This window comes from Anomalospiza imberbis, chromosome 27 (assembly GCF_031753505.1).
Source record: "Anomalospiza imberbis isolate Cuckoo-Finch-1a 21T00152 chromosome 27, ASM3175350v1, whole genome shotgun sequence".
Taxonomy (NCBI): Eukaryota; Metazoa; Chordata; class Aves; order Passeriformes; family Viduidae; genus Anomalospiza; species Anomalospiza imberbis.
Genome location: NC_089707.1, coordinates 1,706,971 through 1,732,455, shown reverse-complemented (window position 1 = coordinate 1,732,455; position 25,485 = coordinate 1,706,971). Strand labels below are relative to the sequence as shown.

The following is a 25,485-nucleotide window of genomic DNA, read 5'->3' as shown; positions in this document are numbered from 1 at the left end:
CAGCTGTGCAACGCTCTGCAAGTTTGCCACACTCTAAACCTGTGGGAATCTCTGGATCCCCACAGAATTTACAGAAGAATTTACTTAATTACAAGTAAAGGCACATCAATCCAACCCTTTATGCCAGATGCACCCAAGCTGGAGGCACATCAGAGCATCATCCATGAGTTTCTGGTCTCACCCACAGTTATCCAGCACTCCAGAGCCTGCAGAACCTGGCAAGAAGTGCTTGGAAAACTCAGCTGGGTGCATTTGGGTGCTGCCCCAACAGAGGAGCAGCTGTGCACAGGTGAGGCTGTTACCTGAGGTAGCCAAAGCCAGAGGCTTGTTTCCAGCAGCATTGCTTATGCCATTATGAGAACTAGCACCAATCTGCTTTTCAAGTGTCGATGAGTCTCTGCTCTGGTGAACTGGGCTGGGTGTGCTTCTCTGGGGAGAGAAACAGGCATTTCAGGAAACAGCATCAGAAATCTCCAGCTTAAACCAAATTCACATGCATTAGTACATCTGCCTGGGAAGTGGCTCTGCTTCCTGTATGCCCTAGATTCAGTTTGTTTTGAGAAAAGCTTGGATCAGCACGTCAAGGCCCCAAATGTAGTGATTAATTATACTGCAATAGTATCTCACACACAGCAGGCACCATGCAGAGAGAGGCTCCTCATCACAGCATATTCAGACTCAGGACAGCTCTGCCAGGAGCAGGAATGGCTCAGCCCACTGCTGCAGCACGGAGGAGACTGATGGTTGTATCATGTCCCTGGGCCTGTGCTCACAAAGCTCCCCAAAACAATCCCAAAAGGAACATGAAGTGCATCTGGCCATGTTCTCTGGGACATTCTCTGAGGATGTTCTCCTAAACATGGAAAACACCTGAAATGGCAGCCTGAACAAACAGGGAGGTGCCACCCAGGGCTGGCACTGCCCTAGGGACACCCAGAGCTGAGCAGACTCTGGTTCTGCTAAAGCCAGAAGTCTTCAGCTGGAAAAATGCAACGGATTCAATATTGTGAACCAACTCCAGCTTTCCCAGTCTGGGATTGAAAGACAAGCCATGGATGCATTCTAACTCAGAGCTCTCAAAAAAGCAGCAAATGCTTCTCAGTTCTCTGCTGCACCACTTCTGTGACAAACTGGTGTGAGAAACTGGACCAGGCTTTTTTGAACTCCTCCTCCACTCAGATAAGCAAGGACTTGTCACATCTCAAAAAGAGATGGCCCCAGAAGATTTCTGCTACAGAGCAGCCAGTCACATGTGAGGTATCACAGCCCCAAGGGGCTGTTCAGGCTCACCCTACACACGTGTGAGGAGAACAGGCAGCTTTGAGGTGACTGAGACAGAAGAATTCTCTTCCAGGTTCCTGCAGAAAGCAGGGCTAAGAACTAGTTGACACATGCAATTCTCTGCTTCCACTGCCACAAACTCTCAGGCTCTTCACCCAAACACGTATTCCAGACTAGGCTCTCCTTCCTGGCTGAACCCCCCTCCACCCCACAGAGAAAGGAGAGGAAAAATCTACAGGATCCAAGAGCCAAGAGGATGCATCCCCCAGCAGCCTCCCCCAAGGAGCAGACCCCCAGGATTAGCAGCCCATGGAGGATCCTGGGGCACAGCACCCCATTCTTGCCCACTGGGATTTTAGTTAGGGATGGAAAGTGTTGACAATCCCTTACTCACCACCTTCTCAACACGGCTAGGTAGGACTACGCTGGCCAGAGGGATACTAACAGGGAGTTTATTGGGCTGCACTGTGCTCAGAGGAATACTGATAGGGAGGCTGGTGATAGTTTCTCCATTACTCACAGAGGTTCTCTCTCTCAAAACCTGTAAAATCAAAAGAGAAAGCAAAGTTCTCACACAGGATATTAAAAAGGTTTTTTAGGTAATGATAACCTGCTTGTTTCTTTGTGTGTGTCATTCCCCCACTCCTTTTTGTTTTAAGGAATTTTTTAAGCAATGACTGTACATCAGACAGGGCGGGCATGGAGCAGCTTGGTTACCAGCACCAGGCTCCTGGGACAGCAACATCCCACAGCACAGAAATGGGTAAATTAAGGCCACTGCTGGCCCCCAGCATCAGGAAAAGGAAGCCTTAGGCAAGCTCATTTCCCTGTGTTTTGGTTCAAGCTCTGTGAAAAGCATTCAGATGTCAGATTTTGTATCTTGAGGCCCTCTGTAGCAGCCAGATGCATTTCCATGGCAACCTGCTACTGCAGGGCACCTGCTGCTCTGTGAGCCCCAATATGCTCCATGGCTGCACCAATTACATGGACCATATTTTTTACTCTTTATACCTATGAAAAAGCCTCCTTCCCCAGTTCATGCCAGATCAAACAGTAGTCCCACTGCATTACTGGTGCTCAGAAAGGAGCACACCTTTCTCTCCTTCTGACCAGCTCTGATTTATTGCATCGCTGTATTTTGTGTCATTTCCCATGCCAAGCTGGCCACATAATGCAGCATTCCTGCATTTTCCAGCCTGGCCAACCCTGCATTTTCCAGGCCATTGCTGCTTTTTCCAGTCTGCCCTTTGTTGCCCCAGGGGCAGCACTGTGCAGCAGCAGATCCTTTACCTTCTCTCCTGCACTGGGTAAGGCCGCGGGGGAGGAGGGCCGAGTTTCCTGAGGACTCAGCTTTATGCCATTTGCAATTCCAGGGCTTGGATATGTAAGGCCATTCTCTTTGACATGTTCAGCTCTGGAAGAAAGATGAACAATTGTCAGGTTCCAAACCCAGTGACAAGGAATTCCTGTACCACACTCAAGGCACTGCCCCACCTTATTTACCCCATTAGCTCTTTGTGAAAGAAAAAAAAAAAAAAAAAAGAAAAAAAAAACCCTTTTTAAAACAGATCAACCTCCACTGTGAAAAATATCTTTTCCCAATCTAAATAACCAGTGCTATTACCACCACCTGTTGCAGTAAGGTAGAAAAATTATAAAGAAAGGCCTGCTCTCCTGGAATCAGTGGTTGGCCTTGTCAAGCCAGCACTTTGCAAGTTCCCGTGTGAAAGCAATCCTGGTGTGAGCATTTCGTTAACATAACAATCTGTTCCTGGGTAAAAAACAACCAGCACCTTATAAACTGTTTTTAGATAGAAAAATGAAAACTATCTCTCACAAGCAACTTTTCCTGCACGTACACACGGGGGTTTGAGTGACCAATCAATACAGGGTAACAACTTGTTAATAATGAATTAAGTAAGTGGTAAGAAAGCTACTAATTGGAGTCACACACGAGGTCTGTATAAAAATGTATAAAACTGTATAAAAATGAGTGATGTGAATAAAGAAGGGGCTTTTTCCAGCACGAAGGAAATGGAGCCCATGTGATTTATTCTGATATCTACCTTCCCTCCCCACCCCTCTCACCTCTGTATCTCACTAGCTGTTGCTCTTCCATTGACGCCGTGGTCCTGATTCAAGTGTCTGCGCAGGGCGATTTTAGCAGGGGAGAACCTGGTGTAATCAGGGAGGGACAGGCTGGTCACCTTGTCTGCCTTCTGCCTGCTGCTGTGGTTGGGGGTGCAGGGCACGATGTCTTGGTCCAGGTGGGAGTTGGGGTACTGGGGGGTGTTCTGCTTGGACGAGGGCCGGCTGAAGGCATGCTGGAGCTCGTAGGGGGTGGCGTGGCCGTTCATGGACAGCTCGGGGCTCATGCCATTGATGTGGGGCATGGGGAACTTGGAGCACTCCAGCTCCAGCTGGAACCTGCCGTGCTCAGCCTCAGGGTCACGGCTCAGGTGGCTTTTGCTGTGCAGCTGCACTGACAGGGGCTCCTCTGAGGGTGTGTAGGACTTGAGCTGCAGCAGCTCCTGCTGCCGCTGACTCTTCTCGAGTTCCACGATGCTGATCTTTAAATGAAGAGGAAAACAAATATTAAATACTACACCTAATAATTCTATCACATTATGGAGTTTTGATTCCAAATTCTTCTAGAGTAAAAGTGTCTCTGCTTCTGGGAACAATGAAGAACAAGGGATCCAAAGTTTGAGAGAAAATCTCTGCTCTGCGCTTAAGACCAAAAGGCCCAGGTGAGGGGAGTGGCTCAGAGACCCTGAGAAAGAACATTTCAGATCTTAAAACCAGAAGGAAAATATCTCCAACTTAAAGAGAGAGTGTGGAGTACCTCAGTACTGCACAGTCACTCCATGCCAAGGCATCCAGCAAAAGGATGGAGTTAGCTCTGGAGCCAATCTCACAGGGAAAGAAAAGCTCTTCACACAAAGGAGTTCAATTCCTTGTCACTGTGAGAAATGTCACTCTACAGGAAATGATTTCCACCCTATCCCTGGAAGTGTCCAAGGCCAGGTTGGATGGGGCTTGGAGGAACCTGGAATGAATGGTGGAAGGTGTCCCTGCCCATGGCAGGGGCGCAATGAGATGAGTTTTAAGGTTTCTTCCAACCCAAACCAGTCTGGGACTCTGTGATTCCTGAACTGAGACATCAGAGCACACAAAAAAGTCATCAGCTTGTGATTTTTAATTATATGTAATGATAAACCATGATTTCTCCTTCCACAGCATCACCAAGGAATCAGGTCATGGTATCTAGTGCCTTTACAAGTTATCCACATGCTTATTTACTAAAATCCTCTAATAGAAAGCTCAATCTCTGGGAGAATAAAAAAAAGAATAAACAAAAAAGCAGCACCTGGCTCATCCTTTCCCATCATATTTAGTGTAATACCCATAACTGACCCATTGCCCAAGGGCTACCCCAAACTGGTGAGTCTGCATTTGTTTTTTGATCTCTACCTGCAGTTCCAAACAGTGCTTTTGCTTCTCAGAAATCTGATTTTTCAAGGCCTGCTTCTCTTTCAGCAAGTTCTCCAGTGACAGTGTTGACCAATCCAGCTTCAGTTCTTCACACCGAGCCTTCAGCTGCAGGGACACACAGGGACAGGGACAAAGAGGTCAGGACACAGCTCTCACCTCTGCACACCACCTGGGGTCCCCGCTGAAAGCAGGAACTTTGCACTGAATGTACAAGAACCTCTTAGCTCATTGAAAAGTCCTGCCAGCTTCGTGCCAGGGAGTGTGGCAGGAGGTGGCCTGGCTCTTTCTAAAAATGTGTTATCACCCACCCTCACTGCTTCCACATCCAGATATTCCCCTCACCTTCCTTCTGAGGAGGCTCAGCCTGGAGAAAAGGAGGCTCAGGGGGGACCCTGTGGCTCTGCACAACTCCTGACAGGAGGGGACAGCCGGGGGGTCGGGCTCTGCTCCAGGGAACAGGGACAGGAGGAGAGGGAACGGCCTCAGGCTGGGCCGGGGGAGTTTAGATGGATCAAATTTCCTCACTGAAAGGGTGGTCAGGCATTGGCACAGGGCAGTGCTGGATTCCCCACCCCTGGCATTGTTCAAACAACAAGTGGCTGTGACACTTGAGGACGTGGCGTTTTGGTGACCGTGGTGGTGGTGCTGCTTGATGGTTGGACTCAAAGATCTTACAGGTCTTTTCCCACATTAGCAGTTCCATGAATCTCCAAGTTTGAGTTACCAAGATGAGCACCACAGAGCAAGCCCTGCACAAACTCCCTGCCCAGCCAGATCCAGACCCAGTGACATCCAGAGCTGTCTGGGGACATAGCTGAGGCCAGAGCCAACTGCCACCTCAGGTCTTGCTATGGGGTCAATCAAAGGTAAAAAAGGACTCCTGCAGGTTTCTCCCCATCATCCCTCTGTTTCAAAGGACCCTGAGCAGCTGGGTGATGTTTCAACCCCCAGCTTGTGCCCTGTCCTCAGCCCAAGGGCAGCATCCCCTGTTCCCAACCCAGGGGCTGGACCCACCAGCTGCAAGCTCTGGTTCCTGAGTTCACTGTTGTCCTTCTCCAGCTGTTTTGTCTGTTCTTTCAGCTGCTGGTTGTGAGCAGAGATTTCCTTCTGAGCCTGGATCAGGTCGTTGTATGTCAGAGCTTTAACTCCCAGCTAAAAGGTGAAGGGTGAGATCAGTCAATGAGGTCCTGACACCCTCATTCCTGGTGATTGTCCCATTCCCAAGTGACACTGAGGAGATCTGCAGAACTCTGCAGCTCTCAGGACATCCCCCAGCATTCTCCAAGGCACTTTGTGGCTGCTGGGGGATAACAAGGAGGGACATAAGGACCTTGGAGCTCCTGTTCCATCCCTTCAACTGTAACACTGGCATTTAGGCTTTGCCAGCCAACAGAACTGTCTGTGGAGAGCCCCCACATTTTCCTCCTGTGCTCCTGAGCTAGGTTGGCAGCACAGAGTTAGTTTGAGCAGCAGAGGATGAATCCTTCACCAAACACCACATGGCTGTGGTTTTTCCCCTTCCTTGGGCACCAGGCACACACAATTCCAACAACAAACACAAAACATCACCAAAGAGTGACACAGATTGCACCTTTCTGAGCCTGATCTGCTGCAAAGCGGAAGCTGAAGACCTGAGACTGCTCTGGACCAGAAATGTTTGCATGCAGCTGACTCAGAAACATCCCCCCAGCACAGAGGTACCTCATCAAGCTTCTGCTGGAACAGGCGTTTGATTTCCTCTTTCTGGGCCTGGCAGTGGCTGAATAACTGCTGGGCTGTCCCCAGCAGCTGAGCATTCTTCTCCTGCAAGAGGGAAAAAACCACACTTTTAGCACCAGCTGCAGCATGAGCCATCTCAAGCAGATTTTTGGAGCCCTTTAGGAGTGAACCTGGATGCAGGAGAGCTCATCCAGCCCTGCCCCAGACTCCTGAGAGCCTGGATTTGTTGGGTGTGATACTGATGAAGTTAAGTCAGCTGAAAAAAGCTTTTAAGTAGGTTTTTCCTCCTGTGTGGTAAAATACAATCAAGATTGTCTTAGAAACTCATTTTTATCCTCATAGTGGATCGTGAAGCAGCAGCAATAATCACATCCCACAGAGCAGAAATAGAACTGGAAAAGATTATCTGCATGAAATCTGCTCCCAAACAGGGAACTGGCTCTAAATCCCCAGAGCCCCAGTTCAGAGTTTCCCTGTGCAACACTCATGGAAGAGATGCAGTAAATGAAAATACAACGGAGGGGGGGAGGCAGGAACAAAGTCCTAAATGAGCCAAACCAGTTTTCCTACGTGTGCCACCATTATTTCAGCAGGTCAGCCAAGCCACTCACAGCACATTCCCTGCCCAGAACATTCCTTAACCAGGCCCCTGCTCCCTCAGTCCATGGCCATGCACAGCAAAGGGAAGGTAGGACTGGCTGAAGAGCCTCATTTACCCAGCCCCAAATGCAGGATTAGTGCAGCAAGCACAGGGAGCTTTGGGATTATCCTGTTCTCCACCTTGTGCTGCTGAGGCCAAGCAGGGATTGCACAGACTGAGCCATTGCTCCAGGAGAAGTGGGGAACAAGGGCAAAAAGCACCATGATCCTTTCCAACCTTAATAATTCCATGACTGATCTTGCAAGCAGGGAAGCAGCAGTGCTGGAAATTCCCCATCTGCAGGATCACACAGCCCTGGCTTGGGAAAACAGTCCCTGCAAGGCTAAAGGGGCTGCTCTGGGGGATGCTGGAAAATAATTTCTGTTTTCAACACGAGGCACTTCATTCAGCCTTCCCAGGCACTGCAGGGGCTGACAGCTCCATCTAAGGGCACTCTGGGAAGCAGCATCTGATTTCAAAATCATTATTACAGAGAGATTTTTATTGTACTTGAAAACCTTCCTGTAAGAGGGAGTTACGGAACAGACCATACCCAGCCCCTCACTCAGCCAAGTTCTGCCTCTGTGAGGTTTAATTTGCCGTGTAACACTCCATAAAAAATATTTTTATACTGAATTCCTCATTTTAACATTTAAAAGTGTGGAGCAGCTGTTGGACACCGTCACCAAGTGATGACGTTTCCACACTCCTGATTCATTCTCTGTGCAGGGCAAAACCCTTGCACACCATCATTTCATTTGTGCAGGAGACAAGTTCACTTCATGTTGACTTTCCTGACAAGTGCAGAACAAGCAGAAAAATCTGCTGCTAAAGGAAAAAGATGAAAGTTTTAAGTGCTGATTGACTGTGAAAGCAAATGGAAATAAGCACAGAAAAAGAGGTTTCCATGAACACCAGACCAGAAACAACCAATTCTCAGTAAGGAATGGGGTGGCAAAAGTTAATCTCTCTCCTCTGGAGAGTTCCCAATGTGGAAAACACGATAAAAAAGCCCTGTGGCTTTTTTCTGACACTCTCACAAAGACTACAGAGTGAAGGAAAGCCTTCACTGGGAAGGCCAAAAGCTGGACCTGGACAGAATTCCAGACTGCTTTGGGTTGGAAGGACATTAAGTCCCATCCAGTGCCACCCCTGCCATGGCAGGGACACCTTCCACTGTCCCAGGCTGCTCCAAGCCCTGTCCAGCCTGGCCTTGGGCACTTCTAGAGATCCAGGGGCAGCCCCAGCTGCTCTGGGCACCCTGGGCCAGGGCCTGCCCACCCTGCCAGGGAACAATTCCTAATTCCCAATATCCCATCCATGCCTGCCCTCTGGCAGTGGGAGCCATTCCCTGTGTCCTGTCCCCTCCATGCCTTGTCCCCAGTCCCTCTCCAGCTCTCCCGGAGTCCCTTTAGGCCCTGCAAGGTTTTAAGTGGAAGTTCAAGTTTAATTCTGAGCATTATGGTGAAAGCTCCTCCACAGAAGGAGCAGAACAGGCTCATCAGGGCTAATTGATACAGCAGTGAAATCACTCATAACTGAGACAAAGCAAGACAAGGAGGTGTTCAGGCAGGAGATCTCCTCCCTCTGCTGGTGGCTCCATGGCAGACAAACATCCCAGTGCACAGCTCCAGGACTCCCCTTGCCTTTCCACGTTTCCCAGTCCATGATTTGGGACATTTCCACTTTGCCCATCAGTGCATTCCAACATATTCTGATATCAATACCAAGGGTGCTGTGCTAGCTCCCCACAACCAGTGATGACGCTTTGGGTTTCTTAATCCAAGTTCTATGAACTGTGGCTCATAGAATCCTGGAATTGGGTTGGGTTGGGAGGGACCCATCCCTGAAAGGGTCCAAGGCAGCTTGGACAAGTCTTGGAGCAGCCTGGGACTGAGGAAGGTGTCCCTGCCATGGCAGGGGTGGCACTGGATGGGCTTTGAGGTCTCCTCCAAGCCAAACCATCCTGGGATTCTGTGATGCAAAGTCAGCATTGCCAGGTGGGGGCACACAGGGAACAGGGGAGGTGCAGCTCTCTCATTGTGCAGATTTAAACACACAAAAAGGTAACTTCAGCAACAAAAATCCCCTGGCAGTTGTTCAGCCTAAGCAGGACTGGTGTAAATGCACACAATTCCCATCTCCAGCATTCTTCCCCACATTCAAGGAACTTCAGAGTCTGGTAATTTTGTTTAGAAATGTTAAAAAGTGAGACCCACCTTTTCCTGCTCCAGTAACTGTTGCAGACTTGCTTTGTACTGAGGAGTTTTCATGTATGCCATGAACTGCATGTATTGGATCTTAAATGAGTCTGCAAAATAAATCAGATGAGGAATTTCAGCAGGGGGTAAATGCCATGGCCCTGTTCACCCCTATTTCCTCCCTGGCCACCTCTCCTCACTTGTCTCTCCCTTGCTTTTGATTTGGACTCTTTAAGTCAGACTAAGCCATTGAGGATGGACTTAGGAACATGCTGAAAATGCCTCTCCTGGCACAAAAACAATTCTTGGATCCATCAGGTCCAATGAAAGCTATGACCTCATCCACTCTGCCTTAAAACATTCCTCAAAAATGACTGCTTTGCCATAAAATATCCCTCAAAATCTCTTTTACTAAAAAAAAAAAAAAATCACTCTTTTGCCACAAAATATTCCACAAGATATCCCTCAAAAAAAAAAAATCACTTTTTTGCCACAAAATATCCCTAAAGAAAAAAATCACTCTTGTGCCACAAAATACCCCTCAAAATCATTCTTCTGCCACAAAACAGCCCGCAGAAATCACTCTTTTGCCACAAAACATCCCTCAAAAATCACTCTTGCCACAAAACATCCCTCAAAATTACTTTTTTTGCCACAAAATATCCCTCAAAAAAAAAAAAAAACCTCATTTGCCACAAAATAACCTTCAAAAATCCCTCTTTTGCCACAAAATATCCCTCAAAATCACTCTTTTGCCATAAAATATCCCTCTAAAATCACTCTTTTTCTCTCTCTTCCACAAGGAATCAGCCATAACTGGCACAACAGCAGGAGAGCACAAGGTAAGGACATCTCTGATACACACAGGACCACTCTGCCAGATGCCCAAAGCATCCTGGACTGGCTCGTGCCCAATGCCAAAAGCCAGAAACAGCTGGGAGGGGACAGGCAGCAAAAGATAAACCAAAAAAAAGCCTCCAGGTTTTCCCTTCAATCACCTCTGGCACTTTCCAACCACACTTTTGTGACCTCAGCCTCTCAGACAGGACCTCATTTATTGGCTCTGAGCTCAGCAGAGCAAATGGAGTGGTGTTCCCCAGGATTAATGGTTTCATTTCAAATAAAGCCATTTCTGACTATTCCTGCTCAATCCCGGCTCGCTGCCTGTTGTGCCAAAGGAGAGCTGAACCAACATCAGAGAAACAGAGTGAAACACCAATTTCAGCAGGAGGGGGACCTCGAGGTGCTGCCAAAGGATGTGGGGCAGGCAGGGGAAGGTGGGGAGGAGATAATCCCCCTTCTGCCCCATGCAAAAGCACAAAGGGGAGGTGGGCAGGCCTTACCTAGCAGCTTCTGTAGTGCAGGGGGGGTGGGTGTCACCAGGAGCTGGTTGGACGAATGCCGTTGCACTTTAGGAGGTAGTTGGTAATATGGGCTATGAGGTGACTTGTAGGCATCTGGAGAGACACAAACACAAGCTCAGCTCAGCACTCGGCGTTTGGGACAAGGACAGGAGCTTTACCACTGAAAGCATGGCATAGAATCCTGGAATTGGTTTGGGTTGGGAGGGACCCATCCCTGGAAGGGTCCAAGGCAGCTTGGACAAGGCTTAGAGCAGCCTGGGACTGAGGAAGGTGTCCCTGCCATGGCAGGGGTGGCACTGGATGGGCTTTGAGGTCTCTTCCAAGCCAAACCATCCTGGGATTCTGTGATGCAAAGTCAGCATTGCCAGGTGGGGGCACACAGGGAGACTTGTAAGGAGATCCAGCAGCTTAGTCCTTCAACACACAGCTCCAAACAAGTTCACACACTGCTCCACACCATTTGGAAGGGTATCTGTGATCCATCCTAAGAGCAGCAGCTCAGAGAAGGCAACAACCCCAGCTCCTGGCTGAGTACCCACAGACAGATCCCACCCCCAGCCCCATCAATACATTAATCACCATCAATCACCATTAATCCCACCCCCAAACCATCAACACATGAATGCCACCCCCATTAACACATTAATCACCATCAACACATTAATCCCACCCACATCCCCATGAGCACATCCATCAATCCCATCACCACCACCACCTCAAGGGCAGCAGGGAGGCCATGCCACAAAACCCAACTCAGCCTGGCAACCAAGGAAAAACCAGCACGTCCAGAGCTTCAGAGACTTATCCAGGCTCTTGCAGCCCCCCTGCACTCACCCTGAGGAGAGGATGAAGATGTCTGGGAGACAGTCTGAGCATGCAGAAGTTCTAGTGCAGTTTGGTTCTTCTTGGTCTTGCGCTCGGTACTCGCCGTGTTCATTTTCTTGGGGCGCCCTCGTTTCCTCCCTGCCATTTTCCTGCCTTTCTTACTCAGCTTCTTCTTCCGGGCCTTGGAGGGAGATGGCTTTTTAACAGAATTTGCTGCAGCTTTTTCTTCTTCAGCACCAGAATCCTGAGAGATTTTGAAAAACTTTGGTCATTTCTACCTCCATATGCAGCATTCCTTTTCAGCCAACATTAATAATGGTGTTTCATTTTTATTAATGAAATATATTGCTGATATGATATATAACATCAGAAATAATAGTGTTTCATTTTTATTGATGAAAAATATTTTTGATATGATATATATGGTATATCATGTCAGAAATAATGGTGTTTCATTTTATTAATGAAATATATTTCTGATATTATATACAATATCAGAAATCATGGTGTTTCACTGTTATTAATAAAATATATTTCTGATATGATATATAACATCAGAAATAATAGTGTTTCATTATTATTAATGAAATAGATTTGATATGATATACAATATCAGAAATAATGGTGTTTCATTGTTATTAATGAAATATATTTCTGATATGATATATAACATCAGAAATAATAGTGTCTCATTATTATTAATGAAATATATTTCTGATATGATATATATGATAGATCAGAAATAATGGTGTTTCATTGTTATTAATGAAATATGTTTCTGAGATATATATATAAAATATAACATATCAGAAATAACGTTTCTGAAAGGAAACTGATGCATTGTAGTTCAAGAACTAGCCAGGGAAGTGGACTTGCTTGGGATAAGAGTTGTTCCCAAGGGGTTGGGCTCATTCTCTTCTGGACTTATTCATTGTGGGAAATGGATTTATAGAAAATTTTTAAAGTTTGACAGAGGGCTCACATAGTGTGTATCTGTATGTAAACTTAGAAATAAGAAATGCTGACTTAGAAATGCCAGGGAATAGGACAGACATTATTGAGAGAGAAATAGAACCAGAAACAAGTTTTAAAAGGTAGCCTTACAAAAAGGACTGGATACTGTAGAGAAATAGAACTGTGAAAGATGCATTGGGGTAGGACCCATGAGGGGTAATTTTAGATAATTGGCTTTCAGGCATTTACAGCATGGTGCAGCTGAAACGGATAAGCCAAAAAACACTTATAGTGCATTGTAATTAGGAAAGACCTGGCTTCTGATTGTGATGGTGTGAATTATAACATCTGTATTGGCTCACTCTTCACATTAGACTGAAAATGGAATAAAAGATTTTAAGCACCTCTCAGTTGCCCCATCTTTATGTCAGAAAAAAGTCTAGTCCAACAATTCATTAAAGAAAAGAAAATGCTGAGGGAGGAGAACTTCAGGTAGGATTAGATGGGATATTGGGCAGGAATTGTTCCCTGGGAGGGTGGGCAGGCCCTGGCACAGGGTGCCCAGAGCAGCTGGGGCTGCCCCTGGATCCCTGGCAGTGCCCAAGGCCAGGCTGGACACTGGGGCTGGAAGCAGCCTGGGACAGTGGAAGGTGTCCCTGCCACGTCAGGGGTGGCACTGCATGGGCTTTAAGATCCCTTCAAGACAAAGTGTTCAGTGATTCTGTTAAATCTGTACTTGCTGTCTAACAAAAGCTGATTATTCATCCTTCCCTGACTACATTCTTCAACTGAATTTCACTCAAAACTCAGAGAACCATCAATGCTTTATATTTTTGGGCATGAACAGGCAGTGCATTTCTCACAGCATTACCCAAGAAAGGAAATGAGTCTTTGCAGAAGAGACCCAGCACACTCTGAACTCCATTCAGTGGGCTGTGACTCAGGGACAGCTCTGCAAACTCCTGCTGGATGCAAGCGAGGGTGGACAACCAACTATTCATCTTGCAACACCTTTTTTTCTTTTCCAGAATTAGTGATGCAACTCCCAAGTGCAGCTTTTATTAACTCACTCCATCATATTTTTGGGCACAGCAACAGCTCCAGCAGTTTGTGTGCTCAGAGTAAAACCCAGCAGCCTTCCCACAGAGCCAGGCTTCTCCTGACTCAGAGCATGAGCTCATGCTCAGCCACAGGAAGCACACTCAGCACACAGAAATGCAGGATGGTCACCTTGTTTTCTTGGACCTTCGTTGGAGTCGTTGTGTTACTTTTGTTTTCTCGTTGTTGACGACGTCTAGCTGCCTCTTGTTCCTCCTGGGGAGAAGGGATGGGACATTTCACCATTTGCTCATGTGATTATCACTTTTTAATACACATCACCTTCTTCCCCAGCTTTGTTTTCCACAAGAAAAGGGAACAAAATTCCCCTTGGCTCAGGAGAGAACAAATCCTTTTCCACCTCCAGTGGAGATTAAATCTCAACCTCTTCCCATATTCTCCCCTCCCAGCCCCATCCTGCTGTATCAGGGTTCACTTGGATTTATTTATTTATGATTAGTATTATTATTACTATTGTTATTATTATTACTATTATTACTATTACCGTTATTATTTCATATATTGTTTAATTTATATATACATAAATAATAATATATAAATAATATAGTGATTATATTAAAATATAGTGTATAAATTATAATTACTATATAAATAATAATTACAAATAATAGAACTAAATAATAATACTAATAATACTTATTATTATTATTATTGCAACAACAACAACAACATTTCAATAGCTTCCCCACATCCCCAACATTTCATGGTAACACTTCAAAAATCTTCCATGACTGGAAATGGCAAAGCCATTAATCATCATCTCATTCAACTTCAGCCAAGTTTAGTGAGGTGACTAATAGAAAAATAACACAGCAGCTTTTCAGGCTGATTTTCTCCCAGGCTGACAGGAAATTTCCCTGTTCAGAGAAAATCTCACTTCTTTCAGACAGGAAATTTCCAAGAGCTCAGTCAAAGCCTTTCCTGCACCTTCCAGGTGAGGTTTAATCTGCATAAGATTTCTGGCAATTCCAACACTCCTTTGATTTAAGCACATTATCAATGGAAAGGTTTAATTGTGAAAAGCAGGGAAGGTCAGAAGTACCCTGATTTTTTTTTCTCTAACAAGTCTTTTTTGTCCCAAATTTGAGTGGGGCAATCTGAAATAATTCCATTTCAGAGCCCCCATGAGTCTGTTCTTACAGAGCTAGTCACAGCCTGAGGATGAACATTCACCTGAAATTTTAAATTAAATGGCCTCACTTAATTCTCTTCCTGGGAATCCACTGATTATTTCAGGTTAACACAACCCTGCACAGTCCCAAAAACTCTCTGGCATTTTAATTCCACCTGTAACAGCCCAGACTGCAGCAAATGACAACTCACTCTGTGCCTCCAACGGCACGTCCCAAAAGGAACATTTCAGAGCATTGCTCAGCTTCATTTCAGGAGCTGAGCACTGGGACAGATTCAAACCATCATTCCCTTCTTTAATTCCAGTTCTTTAATGAAGAAATAGCTCATTACAGACCTCCAGTGCAAGGTAAAAGCACCTTGGGGCTGCCCCATTAATTCTCTATTAGAAATCCCTTGGACATGATTGAATTAGTGCTTGATGGCATCTGAGACTTCCCTTCAATTAGCTCCATGTTCTTTGCCTACCAAGAAAATCTGATTTCCAATCAGTTCTGTCCACCTGTGATTAAATTCCTCACAGTGGCTGCTCCCTTACTTTGAGTTTTCTACAGAGAATGATTGAAACTTACCCTGAGTTTTGGATTTTTGAGACTAGAAAAATAGTTTTCAAGCTGAAAATAGAAAGAGAAGAGAGTCATCCTCAACGCCATGACAGATGAACACAGAAGAATAAAATATTAGCTTAAAACAAGTGCAGAACTGCAGAAATTCTGACTGCTTTGCTTCTGATAAGCCACATCAAGAAGCCATTTACATTCATTCTTTTCAGGCACCCAGCCTGTTGTGTAACAGGGCATAATCCAACCTCTACAAGGTTTTATCATCCCCACCACTGCCTGGCCTTGTTTTAAAGCTTTGTGTCACATATCTCCCCTCAGCAGAGGCTGATTTTCAATGAAGTTATTTTCACTGAAGCTGCTGCACCCTCGTACTCCACCATTTATCTGCACTCTGGCACATTCCTGAACAAAAGCTTTATTAGACACAGAGTAAGGAAAAGAGCATTACTATCCCACTGCAAAAAACTTGGGGTGGGACAAATTATTTGTCCACAAAATTTTTCATTTCCAAAGGGTTTGTTGGGTTTTATGAGGGGCTTGGGGGATTTTGTTTTTTGTGGGGGGTTGGTGTTTTTTTGGTGGGGGAGGGGGCTGTTGCATGGGTTATTTATTGTTGGTGGTTGGTTTTAGGTTTTTTTTGTTTGGTTGGTTTTCTTTAATTAAAAAAAAAAACAGTGAATGCTGTGAATCATCATTGTTATGGAGCTTAGGCTGCTTCTACAACAGCTGAAACTTCTACTAAAATTGAGATTTACTGGTTGAATATGACTGAATGAATTGGTCTATGCACCACAGAGGAGTCAAAGCCCCACTGAGTCTTTCCCTGTGAGGAAATGACAGCAGGAGACCCCAGTTCTGGGCTGCAGAAGGAATTTTATCAGTGAATCTCTGCAGCTTCAGTAAATCAGCTCTGCCCTTAACCCCAGGGTGTGTGCAACCCTGGAGCAGGCAGTTTGCACACTCAGGTGTGTAAACCCACAAAGGGACAGGAACACAAGCCCCAGGCAGAAGGATGTGGAGCTGGAAAATGCTGCCCTGGAGCAGGGCACAGGCTCCTGGCCCCATGGCAGCCCTGGTACTCACTATGGTTCTGTCAATCGTGTGCAGGTAGTAGGAGACTGGTTTCCCCGTCCAGGACACGGAGCCCTTCAGTGGTGACAGCTCCACAACCCTCATGATAGTGCCAATATCTGTGGGAGGAGAGGCAGGGGAGGGGAAAGCTCAGCTGAGACCAGCCAGGCACCAACACAGAGAAATCTGGTTTGCAGATCCTGCAGGAAAACACTGCTGGGTGTTTAAAGGGAATTTCTTACTCTCTTGCTACGTGCACCCCACAGGAAACCAACATGTGGGACACGTACCTTTCAGCCAGCCACCCCAGAGTGAGTCAGTTCTGGCCAGCAGAACTGTGTCCCAGGCAACTTTTCCAAGGAACAACACATGTGTGTGACAGGAATGAATTATAAACAGCCCCAGAATGTCACCAGCCCAGCCCCTGTCAGCTGCAGCTGCCCCATATTTGGACTGGGCACAAACATGTTTTGGGTTTGCTTTCTTGTCTATATTTATTTTGTTCTCCAGAATTAATAGCTAGGGGATGTGCCTTAAACATTCCCACAACCACTGAGTGAGTGGCAGGGCTGCAGGAGAAATTATGGCTCATTTCTAATTAAACAAAAATGACCCAGAAGAGGCCAAAAGCAAGGTTTGGGATTCAGCAACCTCAACCACTATTTTAACCACATTTTAATACTTGTTTTCATTTGTCCCAACTCTTTCCACATTTCCCCTTCTTCCTACAGATGGAACTACTAAGGACAAAAGTGCTATTGAGGGAACTGGTGCCTCCTTGTTAAAGCTTGATCTTTTCCAGTGTTTTGTATAAATTATTTAAATGCTCATACTCCAGATCAGAGTATTTGATAGACAGGTGAGATGTGACTCAAGGCATGCTCAGGCACCAAAAAAAGCCTTGATGAATAAAAGTATTATGGAAAACCTTGTGGGGCAGCACAGAGGCAGCAGAGCAGGGACATTCCCATGTGCAGGACACTGGCCATGGCTGGGGCTGGCATTCCCTGGGAGTGTCACTTGGAACAGGCCACTGGAACAAGCCCCACGCCCAGCACATCCCACACAAGCTCATTTGATATTGGTATTTCCCAGCATAACATGGTCTCAGAAAGGGATTAAGCTCTAAGATTTATTCACATAATTCTCCCTGGTTGTAGCAGAGTAAGGTAATTTTTTTTCAGGGTCTTTTATCTGAATCCCGGGAAGTTTCCTACTGGTGGAAGCTGTTGGCTCTCCTTTTGCTAAGCCTCTCACTCATCCAAACTCCAATTAATCATCTCAATATAATTTTAACATCAGCATTTCCATTCAGCCTTAAATAACAGCTGAGATCTGAAACTTCAGCATTCTAGAAAACATTCCCAATGAATAAATCCAGGCTGGGATGGGATAAAAATCTGCCTCAACTGGCAGTGGTAGCCAGGGCTGTTCTGAGGTGAAAGAGCAGCACATGCTGGCCTCAATCTCCCAAATGCAGCAGAGAGAGAAGGGAATGGGAAAAATCCAGGAAAGAAAAGGCTTGAGAGGCCAAAGCCCTGTATTTTTATGGGCAGGTCTAATTGAAACATCTCCAAAGGCATTCTTGGATTTCCTCAAGCTCTGGTGGGCTCTGCAAGAGGGCCCAAGCTTCACTCAGGCTCTCTTTGCCTCAGCAGCAAACTGACAGCCTGGTCCCAGCTCTCCTGAGGCTTGAGGAGTTCCAGGAGCATCATTCCACCTTTTTCCCCCTTTTCTTTTCAAGTCCATGCCTACAAAGAATTGGCAGTCCAGCTCCCAAGGTTCAACAAGGTTCCAAACCACCAGAGGCCCCAGAACAGAATTTCAAACAGGGAAAGAAAAGTACAGGTTTGGGTGCCTGATATGTGGGACATCCACAAGAATTTCAGCTTAAAAATAACTCCCAAGAGCACAATTTACTTCACGACAGGCAAAAAATGACTATTCTTCAAAAGCAGTTTAGGCCAAAATTAGACAGAACAGCTTGAGATTTAGAACTCAGTGAGTTGCTCCTCAGGTTTGCACAGGGAGGGAATGAGGGGGGTTTGATTTAAGGAAAATTTAGCACTGGACATGGTAAATACATGTAAATCCCAGCTTGGACTGCTCTTCTGCTTGAGAAATTTCATTTAAAAACCTGAACTGGAAGGGACCCACAAAGAACATCAGTCCAGCTTCTGCACAGACACCCCAGTTTCAACAGTGAAAGTCTCAAAAAGGTCAAAACCATAACCAACCACATGGAATGTCCCAAAACCTCCCTAAACTGCAGCTCATCTCCTTGCAAAGGACAAGGCTGCCAAACATTGAGTCTGGCCTGTTCAGAGGAGAAGGAAACCACGACCCTGTGTTGGCAATGAACCAGACCCAGGGCCTGGGTGTGTCTGGGAGAGGTTTGTTTGCTCAGTGCACAGCACAGGAGATGTTCAAAGTTGAACATTTCACAGAATCCTGGAATGGTTTGGGTTGGGAGGGACCTCAAAGCCCATCCAGTGCCATGGGCTGGGACACCTTCCACTGTCCCAGGCTGCTCCAAGCCCTGTCCAGCCTGGCCTTGGGCACTGCCAGGGATCCAGGGGCAGCCCCAGCTGCTCTGGGCACCCTGTGCCAGGGCCTGCCCACCCTGCCAGGGAACAATTCCTAATTCCCAATCTCCCATCCAGCCCTGCCCTCTGGCAGTGGGAGCCATTCCCTGTGTCCTGTCCCTCCAGGCCTTGTCCCCAGTCCCTCTCCAGCTCTCCTGGAGCCCCTTCAGGCCCTGCAAGGGGCTCTGAGCTCTCCCTGGAGCCTTCTCCTCTCCAGGGGAGCACCCCCAGCTCTCCCAGCCTGGCTCCAGAGCACAGAAGCAAAGCAGATTATTTCAGTCCCCAGTTCCTGGTTCCAGCTCTGGTTCCCCAAAAACTCAACACACCTGAACACATTTCTGTTCTCGCTGAAATCAAGGGCACTGCTCAAACACCCTGGCTTTAAATCACAGGGCTTGGATCTGCAAGGGGTCTGAGCTCTCCCCAGAGCCTTTTCTTGTCCAGGTGAGCACCCCCAGCTCTGCCAGCCTGGCTCCATAACCTCTAAGCCTTAGGAATCCTGCCTGGTGGGATTGACCTGCCTGGATTTAGGGTGTAGGGAACTCCCCTGTGAGTCAGGGCTGCTCTTTGTGGCTGAAGAAATGAATCACACCCTTGAAGCCCTGATTTCTCTGCAGCTCAGGGACAAATTGATGCAACCAACACCAAAACAAAGCAGCACAAACCCCATCAGAAGTGTCTGCTCCTCTCTTTAAATAGATTCTAAATTGATTTTAAACTGTCCTCTCCTCATTTTAAATTGATTTTAAGTACCTGTCACTTGGTGTGTCCTAATAATCCAACAGCATTTTCTACTTAAACTACTCTAAAAAGCAGTAACACCCCCCAGACATTTTCAGATAATGAACATCCACAACTGTAATGAACAATAAAAAGGGCAATCATACCACTCAAGTTTCGACTGTTAATTCTAAAATTTAGAGGTGCAAAAGGTTTTGAGGACACAATTCTCCCACCTGGAAAAAGGAGAAAAAAACAAAGAGCACAGTGAGCTCCATTATTTGTTCTAGAAGTAACTACTTATTAAATATAACCCAGTACAGAGCCCTAAAGAGCAGTCCTATAAAACTGCCCCTTGTATAGCATTAAAAAAAAAATAAATCCCTTCATTCTCATTCTGACAGCCTCAAGAAAGCCAATCCATGATTCCTGCCAGGTGACAAACTTTAAAATGACAGATTTGAAACACTTGGGGAAAAAAGCATGTTAATTCTCAGTGGCAATTTAAAGAAATTTCAATTATCTCCATCCTACTTGGGATCTTTTATACACAAGCCCCTAAAGCCCTTTAATTTAGAGGCCACTAATCTCCATTTCATGGGTATATGGGGTCATTCAGCAGAGCCTGAAGGACACTCTGGGAAGAGAAATCAGGTTTCATCACTGTAAAGGGTTCTTGAAACATCTCCACATTCCCACTGGTCTCAAGCCATCATTAAACAAATTTGAAAACTAAAAAATAAAGAAAACAGCTTAAGTTTGGGTTTTTATGGTTTGCAGCAGAGCCCAAAAGTCACATTATTTATTTCATCACAAAGCTGTGCCATGCGAAGCCACAGCTGCTTTGTTCACACCACATATTTTTCTTTTCAGAAATTGTTATTTCTGTCATTTCTGCCACAACCAAGTAAAATTGTTACTTATCCCAGTAGTTAAAAGACCCTCAGGGCAATGGAGAGGCCACGATGGGGTTAGGGGTGTCCCCAGTCTGCAGTGTGGCTTCTCAGGAGCACCCAGTCTTTATGGCATTGTGGAACCATTAAGGTTGGGAAAGATCTTTAAGATCATCAAGTCCAACCATCAAAGTCCATCCCACTAAACCCTGTCCCCAAGTGCCACATCCTCACAGGTTTGGAGCATTTCCAAAATCAGGAGTTAACACCCAGCTCTAAATGAGCCAACTCTGAACAGGAGAAGCAGGAAGTGAATTCTGTATGGAGTTACAGATTGGCCTTCCAAAGCTGTGCCTCTGCAGCCAAGAATCATGGAATGGGTTGGGTTGGAAGGATTTTAAAGCTCACCCAGTGCCACCCTCTGCCATGGGCAGGGACACCTTCACTGTCCCAAGCTGCTCCAAACCCTGCCCAGCCTGGCCTTGGACACTGCCAGGGATCCAGGAAGTTTGGCCTTGGCTGTTGGATGTTTTGTGGGTTCTCAAAAGAGGGAAAGATGGACCAGCAGCTCCTCCCACCCAACCCTGCTCCAGAGTTTTCCCAGCAGAGGGGATGCCCCAAGGAGCCAGGCAGGTGTGGGCAAACACAAAGGGGGGAAGTAGAAATCCCACTGTGGTGCAGACACTTGGCCCCAAGGCACAGAACAAACCCCAAGACCTGGCTTTGCCAGCTGGAACTGAGTCCCCCTCCCACCCCAGCTCCCACAGGAATCAGGAAAGAAGGGGAAAAACCATTCCCAGTTGGATTTACCTTCCTTCATGTTCGCAAAGCGCTCCTTCAGCTGGTGATCCACCTCAGGCCCGAAGGCAAAATTATTCACAAAAATAACACTGCAAAACAATGATCCAGTTAAAGATCGGGGAGCCAGGAACACCCCACAAGGACCCCCAGTCACACCACAGCCACTTGGAGCCTTCCCAGCCACTCCTGCCATGGACAAACCTGCTTGTCCCCAACTCTACAGCTCCTGTCACCTAACACATGGAGAGCAACACTCAGCACTTCATCCTGGTATGTCTTGGTGGGGACTTAAAATATTACAGCAAAATATCAAAATGTATTTTAGAATTATAAAATTGTTTAGGATTGAAGGGTCCTTAAAGCTCACCCAGTGCCCTGCCATGGCAGGGACACCCCACACTGTCCCAGAGTGCTCCAAGCCCTGTCCAACCTGGCCTTGGACACTTCCAGGGATCCAGGGGCAGCCACAGCCGCTCTGGGCAATCTGTTTATCTTCCAGCTCCAAATTCCCCATAATGCCAGAAGACAGTGACAGCTTAGGACATTTCCCCTGTCCTAAACCCAGCACTTCAGCCTTACCCACAACAGAGGAGCTGCATCTTTCTTTCTGGGTTAAGAAATTAAATAAGGGAAGGGGTTGTTCATGATAAAAACCAATCATATGGAAGCAAAGAAATCTGCACAGAGGTAGAATCCCACAAATGATAAAAGGGCTTGGGAAAGAAACAGAACATGCCACAGATTAAAAAAGAAACACCCCTTTAGTTTAAAGGTCTAATCAGCCTGGTCTAAATGTCCCTGGTGCCCATTTGGTGCCCAGGCTGCAACAAGAGTCCTTAACCACCTCCTGGAAGTGGCTGAGCTCCCTGCTGAATGAACATGTCAGGGGAGGCTTGGCATGGAGCTCAGGGAAAGGTTCTTCCCCCCGAGGGTGCTGGCACTGCCCAGGCTCCCCAGGGAATGGTCCCGGCCCCAAGGCTGCCAGAGCTGCAGGAGCGTTTGGACAGCGCTGCCAGGGATGCTCAGGGTGGGGGTGTTGGGGTGTCTGTGCAGGGACAGGGGCTGCACTGATGATCTCTGAGGGTCCCTCCCAGCTCAGGATATTCCAAGATTCTGTGAAGTGTAAAAGCCATCCCGGCCTATTGTTCCCACATGAAGAACTGATTTCTTTGCAGGAAAACTCCCTTCCCAGTGCCTCCACACATGAAACGTGTTCAACAAGGACACGGGGAGTTTAAGAGCAGCACTCAAAGCTATTAAAAACCACAAATGAAAAAAATGTTTATGCACTAAGGGAAAAAAAGTTATTCTTGCTACGCCTTGCTCTTGGAAATTTGGGAAACCCTGCCTGGCAAGTAAAGCTAGCAGGGGTTTCTTCCTCCTCCTTCCCATGTGCCAAAAAAAAAAAAAAACAGCCTTGCAAAAGAGCCAAACATATTAATGGGACTAGAAAACATCCAGGAGAGGAAGGGAAAAAGCCAGAGCCTGCAGATGTGTTTTTATAGTGTTCACTCTGGCACAGGATTTTGTGTGTGCGTGCAGGGCACAGGAACCCCGAATCCCCTCGGGCTCAGCCCTCGTTCCAGGAGGTTTTGCCAAGCCACAGGCACAGGGATCCCCTGGAAGACACAGGGAACCATGTCCTGGTAGCAGCCCCATCCCTGGAAGTGTCCAAGGCCAGACTGAACAGGGCCTGAGATACAGGAAACTGTCCCTGCCCATGGCAGAGGTGGCACTGGGTGGAATTTAAGGTCCCTTCCAACCCAAAGCATTCCAGAATTCCCTGATTCTGCACCAGAACAAGGTGGAGCAGCCCACAGACACACAGTGAGTGCCATGCCACACAAACCAAATATCTCCCAGCACTTCTGGGTGCAGACAGAGCCCCTGCAGCCAAAAATGTCTCTAAAAAATTTTAATTAATTCAGAGGAAAGTTGCCCGGGCAGCAGAGGATTGTGCACTTGGAATAACAAGCAACAAAGCCAAACCCAAGTGTGCTGCAAGGCTGGGACAAGTCTGTCCACAAATTAAAAGGCACCTCCAGAAGAAAGTGAGGAACAGAATCTTGCAGGAGTCAACAGCCTGGCAGACTCCTCCTCCAGACTCTCAAAACCAGAGCTTTGGGAGCAATCCAGAAATTGCCACAACTCTGAAGGCTTTCAGAGCTCTCTTTGACAACTGCCTTCCATTCCCCCACATAACAGGGTGGCCCAGAAGGTCATATAAAAATAAAGAGGTTTTTTCTACCCATAAGGCTGAAAGAATGCAAAGCTTTAAAAATACAGACGACTTTTATTGCTTTTAACAAATTTACTCCCTTTCTGCTCCCTCAGAAAGGAGCCCAACCCTCTGTGCAGTACTCCACGTAAATAAATCTTCAAGACAATTAGTTTAAATGAACTTTCAATTTAAGTTGAAACAAACTCACTTGGGTCTTTTCCTTTTTATTAGAGGGAAAGTGAGCCTGTGTGCCCCAGTAGCCAAGAGAATGAATGTTTTGCCAGAATCCCTGACATGAACTACAGGGATATGCAAAACAAATGGAGGTTTGTGCTCCTCTTCTAAGCAGAATTTATCTTGGATACACCCTTGTATGGAATATCATGGGACGTGCACTCAAAGCCATTCTTCTAGTCAGAAAACAGGATCTAAAGAGGCCAGTGTAAGAGTTGGCAGATAGACTTTGGGTATTTGCTATGGAAATTCTATATAAAAAGCTGGCCAGCCTCCCAATTTCCATTATACACACTCCCAAGTATCCAGCTCAGAAAGCAGCATTCAACTGCTGTACTGTACCTTGTGTTTGCAATCCTCTCCCTCCATTCTTCTGAGAGGAAGTCACCTCTTTCCAGCTGAAAACAAGACAAAGAAGACAGAAATACAGAGAAGTTAACAGGGTACCCTCCTGCTCCCTTCAGATAGGGACAAACAGGCTGCATCAGCTCCCTGACCCCACAAGAACCAGGGACAAGTGAAACCTTTTGCAAAGCCAGAGGTGGAGCAGGGAGAGCTGACCCTGAGGTTTCTCTCCCGCTGCTCCCACCCTCGGCCGCTCTCCTGCATGGGAAGAACAGGGAAGGGTCCCTGGCTGCTCCATGGAGAAGCCAAAAGTGCTGGCACTCACTACAAAACTGGTCAGTAAATGCCTCCTGAAGGCTCCCAGGGCTGGTGATCCCCCCTCAGCACAGGGAGCTCAGCATGGATTGGGAACAGCTCCTGCTGTTTATATATATTTGTATTTATATCTATCTGTTTATTTATATTTAGCACCACAAAAATCAGATTCATGTTTATGCAGGCTCTTGCTGCACTGCATAAAAAACAATATGATTTTTGTGGTGCTAAATATAAACCCTGAGCACTTCTAACACTTTCAAGTTGGAAATGAAGTAGCATAAAAAGGCCTTGTTTGCAAATAAGTACAGTTATGACTTCAGTGGTTGTGGAGCACCTTTCTGATGACACCACATCCCAGGTGAGCACAGAGCTCTCCTGGTGAGCACAGGGCACAGACTGATGTTTCCTCAGTCGTGTTCTGGAAATGAGAGAGGAGCCCATGGGCCACACTCTTCTGCTGTGCCACAAGCCAGGCAGGAGGAGGGTTGGGGGAGGAAGATAAGAGGAGGAGAGAAAAATTAGGTGCAAGTCTCTAATTAATGCTGATGACACCCTTTGAAGATGATGGTTTGTGCCAGAACCTCAGGAACATCAAAGCAACGGCAGTGACTGCTGAGGATCCTTTTCCTGCACAGATTTCTCTGTCTGGGAAAGAGTGAGGATTTCACATGGCAGCATTAATTCTCATTAGTGACAACTCCAAAGTGCCAGCACTGCAGTGCAGGCATTGGAACAACTTCCATCCCTCAGGGCTGGAACATCCAAAGGGAGCTCCTGGTGCCACGTAGGGACACAGGGGGTGACAAACCTGCCTGAGCCACTGTGAAGGACAAAGCCAGAGGTGCCAACAGGAATGGGGCTGCTTCCAGGAGGAAAGGAAGGGGAAAACCACCAAAATATCCTACTGCTACACAAGAGGGCTGAGAAGAGTGGACATCCAGGGTTCTCAGGCAAGAGATAAAGAACTTTGTCAAGAGCCTGAAGTGCTAGAAACTGAAGAGAGCA

At 46.6% G+C, this 25,485-nt stretch overlaps 2 protein-coding genes across 9 annotated transcripts in view; both read right to left on the bottom strand.

Annotated features, from left to right (window-relative positions):
• SF3A2 (splicing factor 3a subunit 2) overlaps positions 1 to 25,485 on the bottom strand; it is a 114,713-nt gene that overhangs the window by 36,859 nt on the left and 52,369 nt on the right. The gene's annotated exons all lie outside the window — the stretch shown is intronic.
• Positions 1 to 25,485, bottom strand: part of DOT1L (DOT1 like histone lysine methyltransferase) — a 73,245-nt gene that overhangs the window by 11,258 nt on the left and 36,502 nt on the right. For 7 of the 8 annotated variants that reach the window (XR_010993850.1, XM_068174152.1, XM_068174151.1 and 4 more), the window contains exons 8-23: positions 24,160 to 24,215; positions 21,372 to 21,451; positions 19,836 to 19,904; positions 16,376 to 16,482; positions 15,302 to 15,343; positions 13,710 to 13,793; positions 11,535 to 11,769; positions 10,680 to 10,793; positions 9,355 to 9,446; positions 6,478 to 6,579; positions 5,791 to 5,928; positions 4,756 to 4,881; positions 3,370 to 3,851; positions 2,572 to 2,695; positions 1,676 to 1,822; positions 303 to 429 (exon numbers count right to left, since the gene is read on the bottom strand). Coding sequence is in view for 7 of the 8 variants with exons in the window: in XM_068174152.1 (XP_068030253.1) it covers positions 303 to 429; positions 1,676 to 1,822; positions 2,572 to 2,695; positions 3,370 to 3,851; positions 4,756 to 4,881; positions 5,791 to 5,928; positions 6,478 to 6,579; positions 9,355 to 9,446; positions 10,680 to 10,793; positions 11,535 to 11,769; positions 13,710 to 13,793; positions 15,302 to 15,343; positions 16,376 to 16,482; positions 19,836 to 19,904; positions 21,372 to 21,451; positions 24,160 to 24,215 (2,125 nt within the window). In the remaining variant the exon portion in view is untranslated. The remainder of the gene's footprint in view (positions 1 to 302; positions 430 to 1,675; positions 1,823 to 2,571; positions 2,696 to 3,369; positions 3,852 to 4,755; positions 4,882 to 5,790; positions 5,929 to 6,477; positions 6,580 to 9,354; positions 9,447 to 10,679; positions 10,794 to 11,534; positions 11,770 to 13,709; positions 13,794 to 15,301; positions 15,344 to 16,375; positions 16,483 to 19,835; positions 19,905 to 21,371; positions 21,452 to 24,159; positions 24,216 to 25,485) is intronic. The other variant, XM_068174149.1, reaches the window with a different exon arrangement.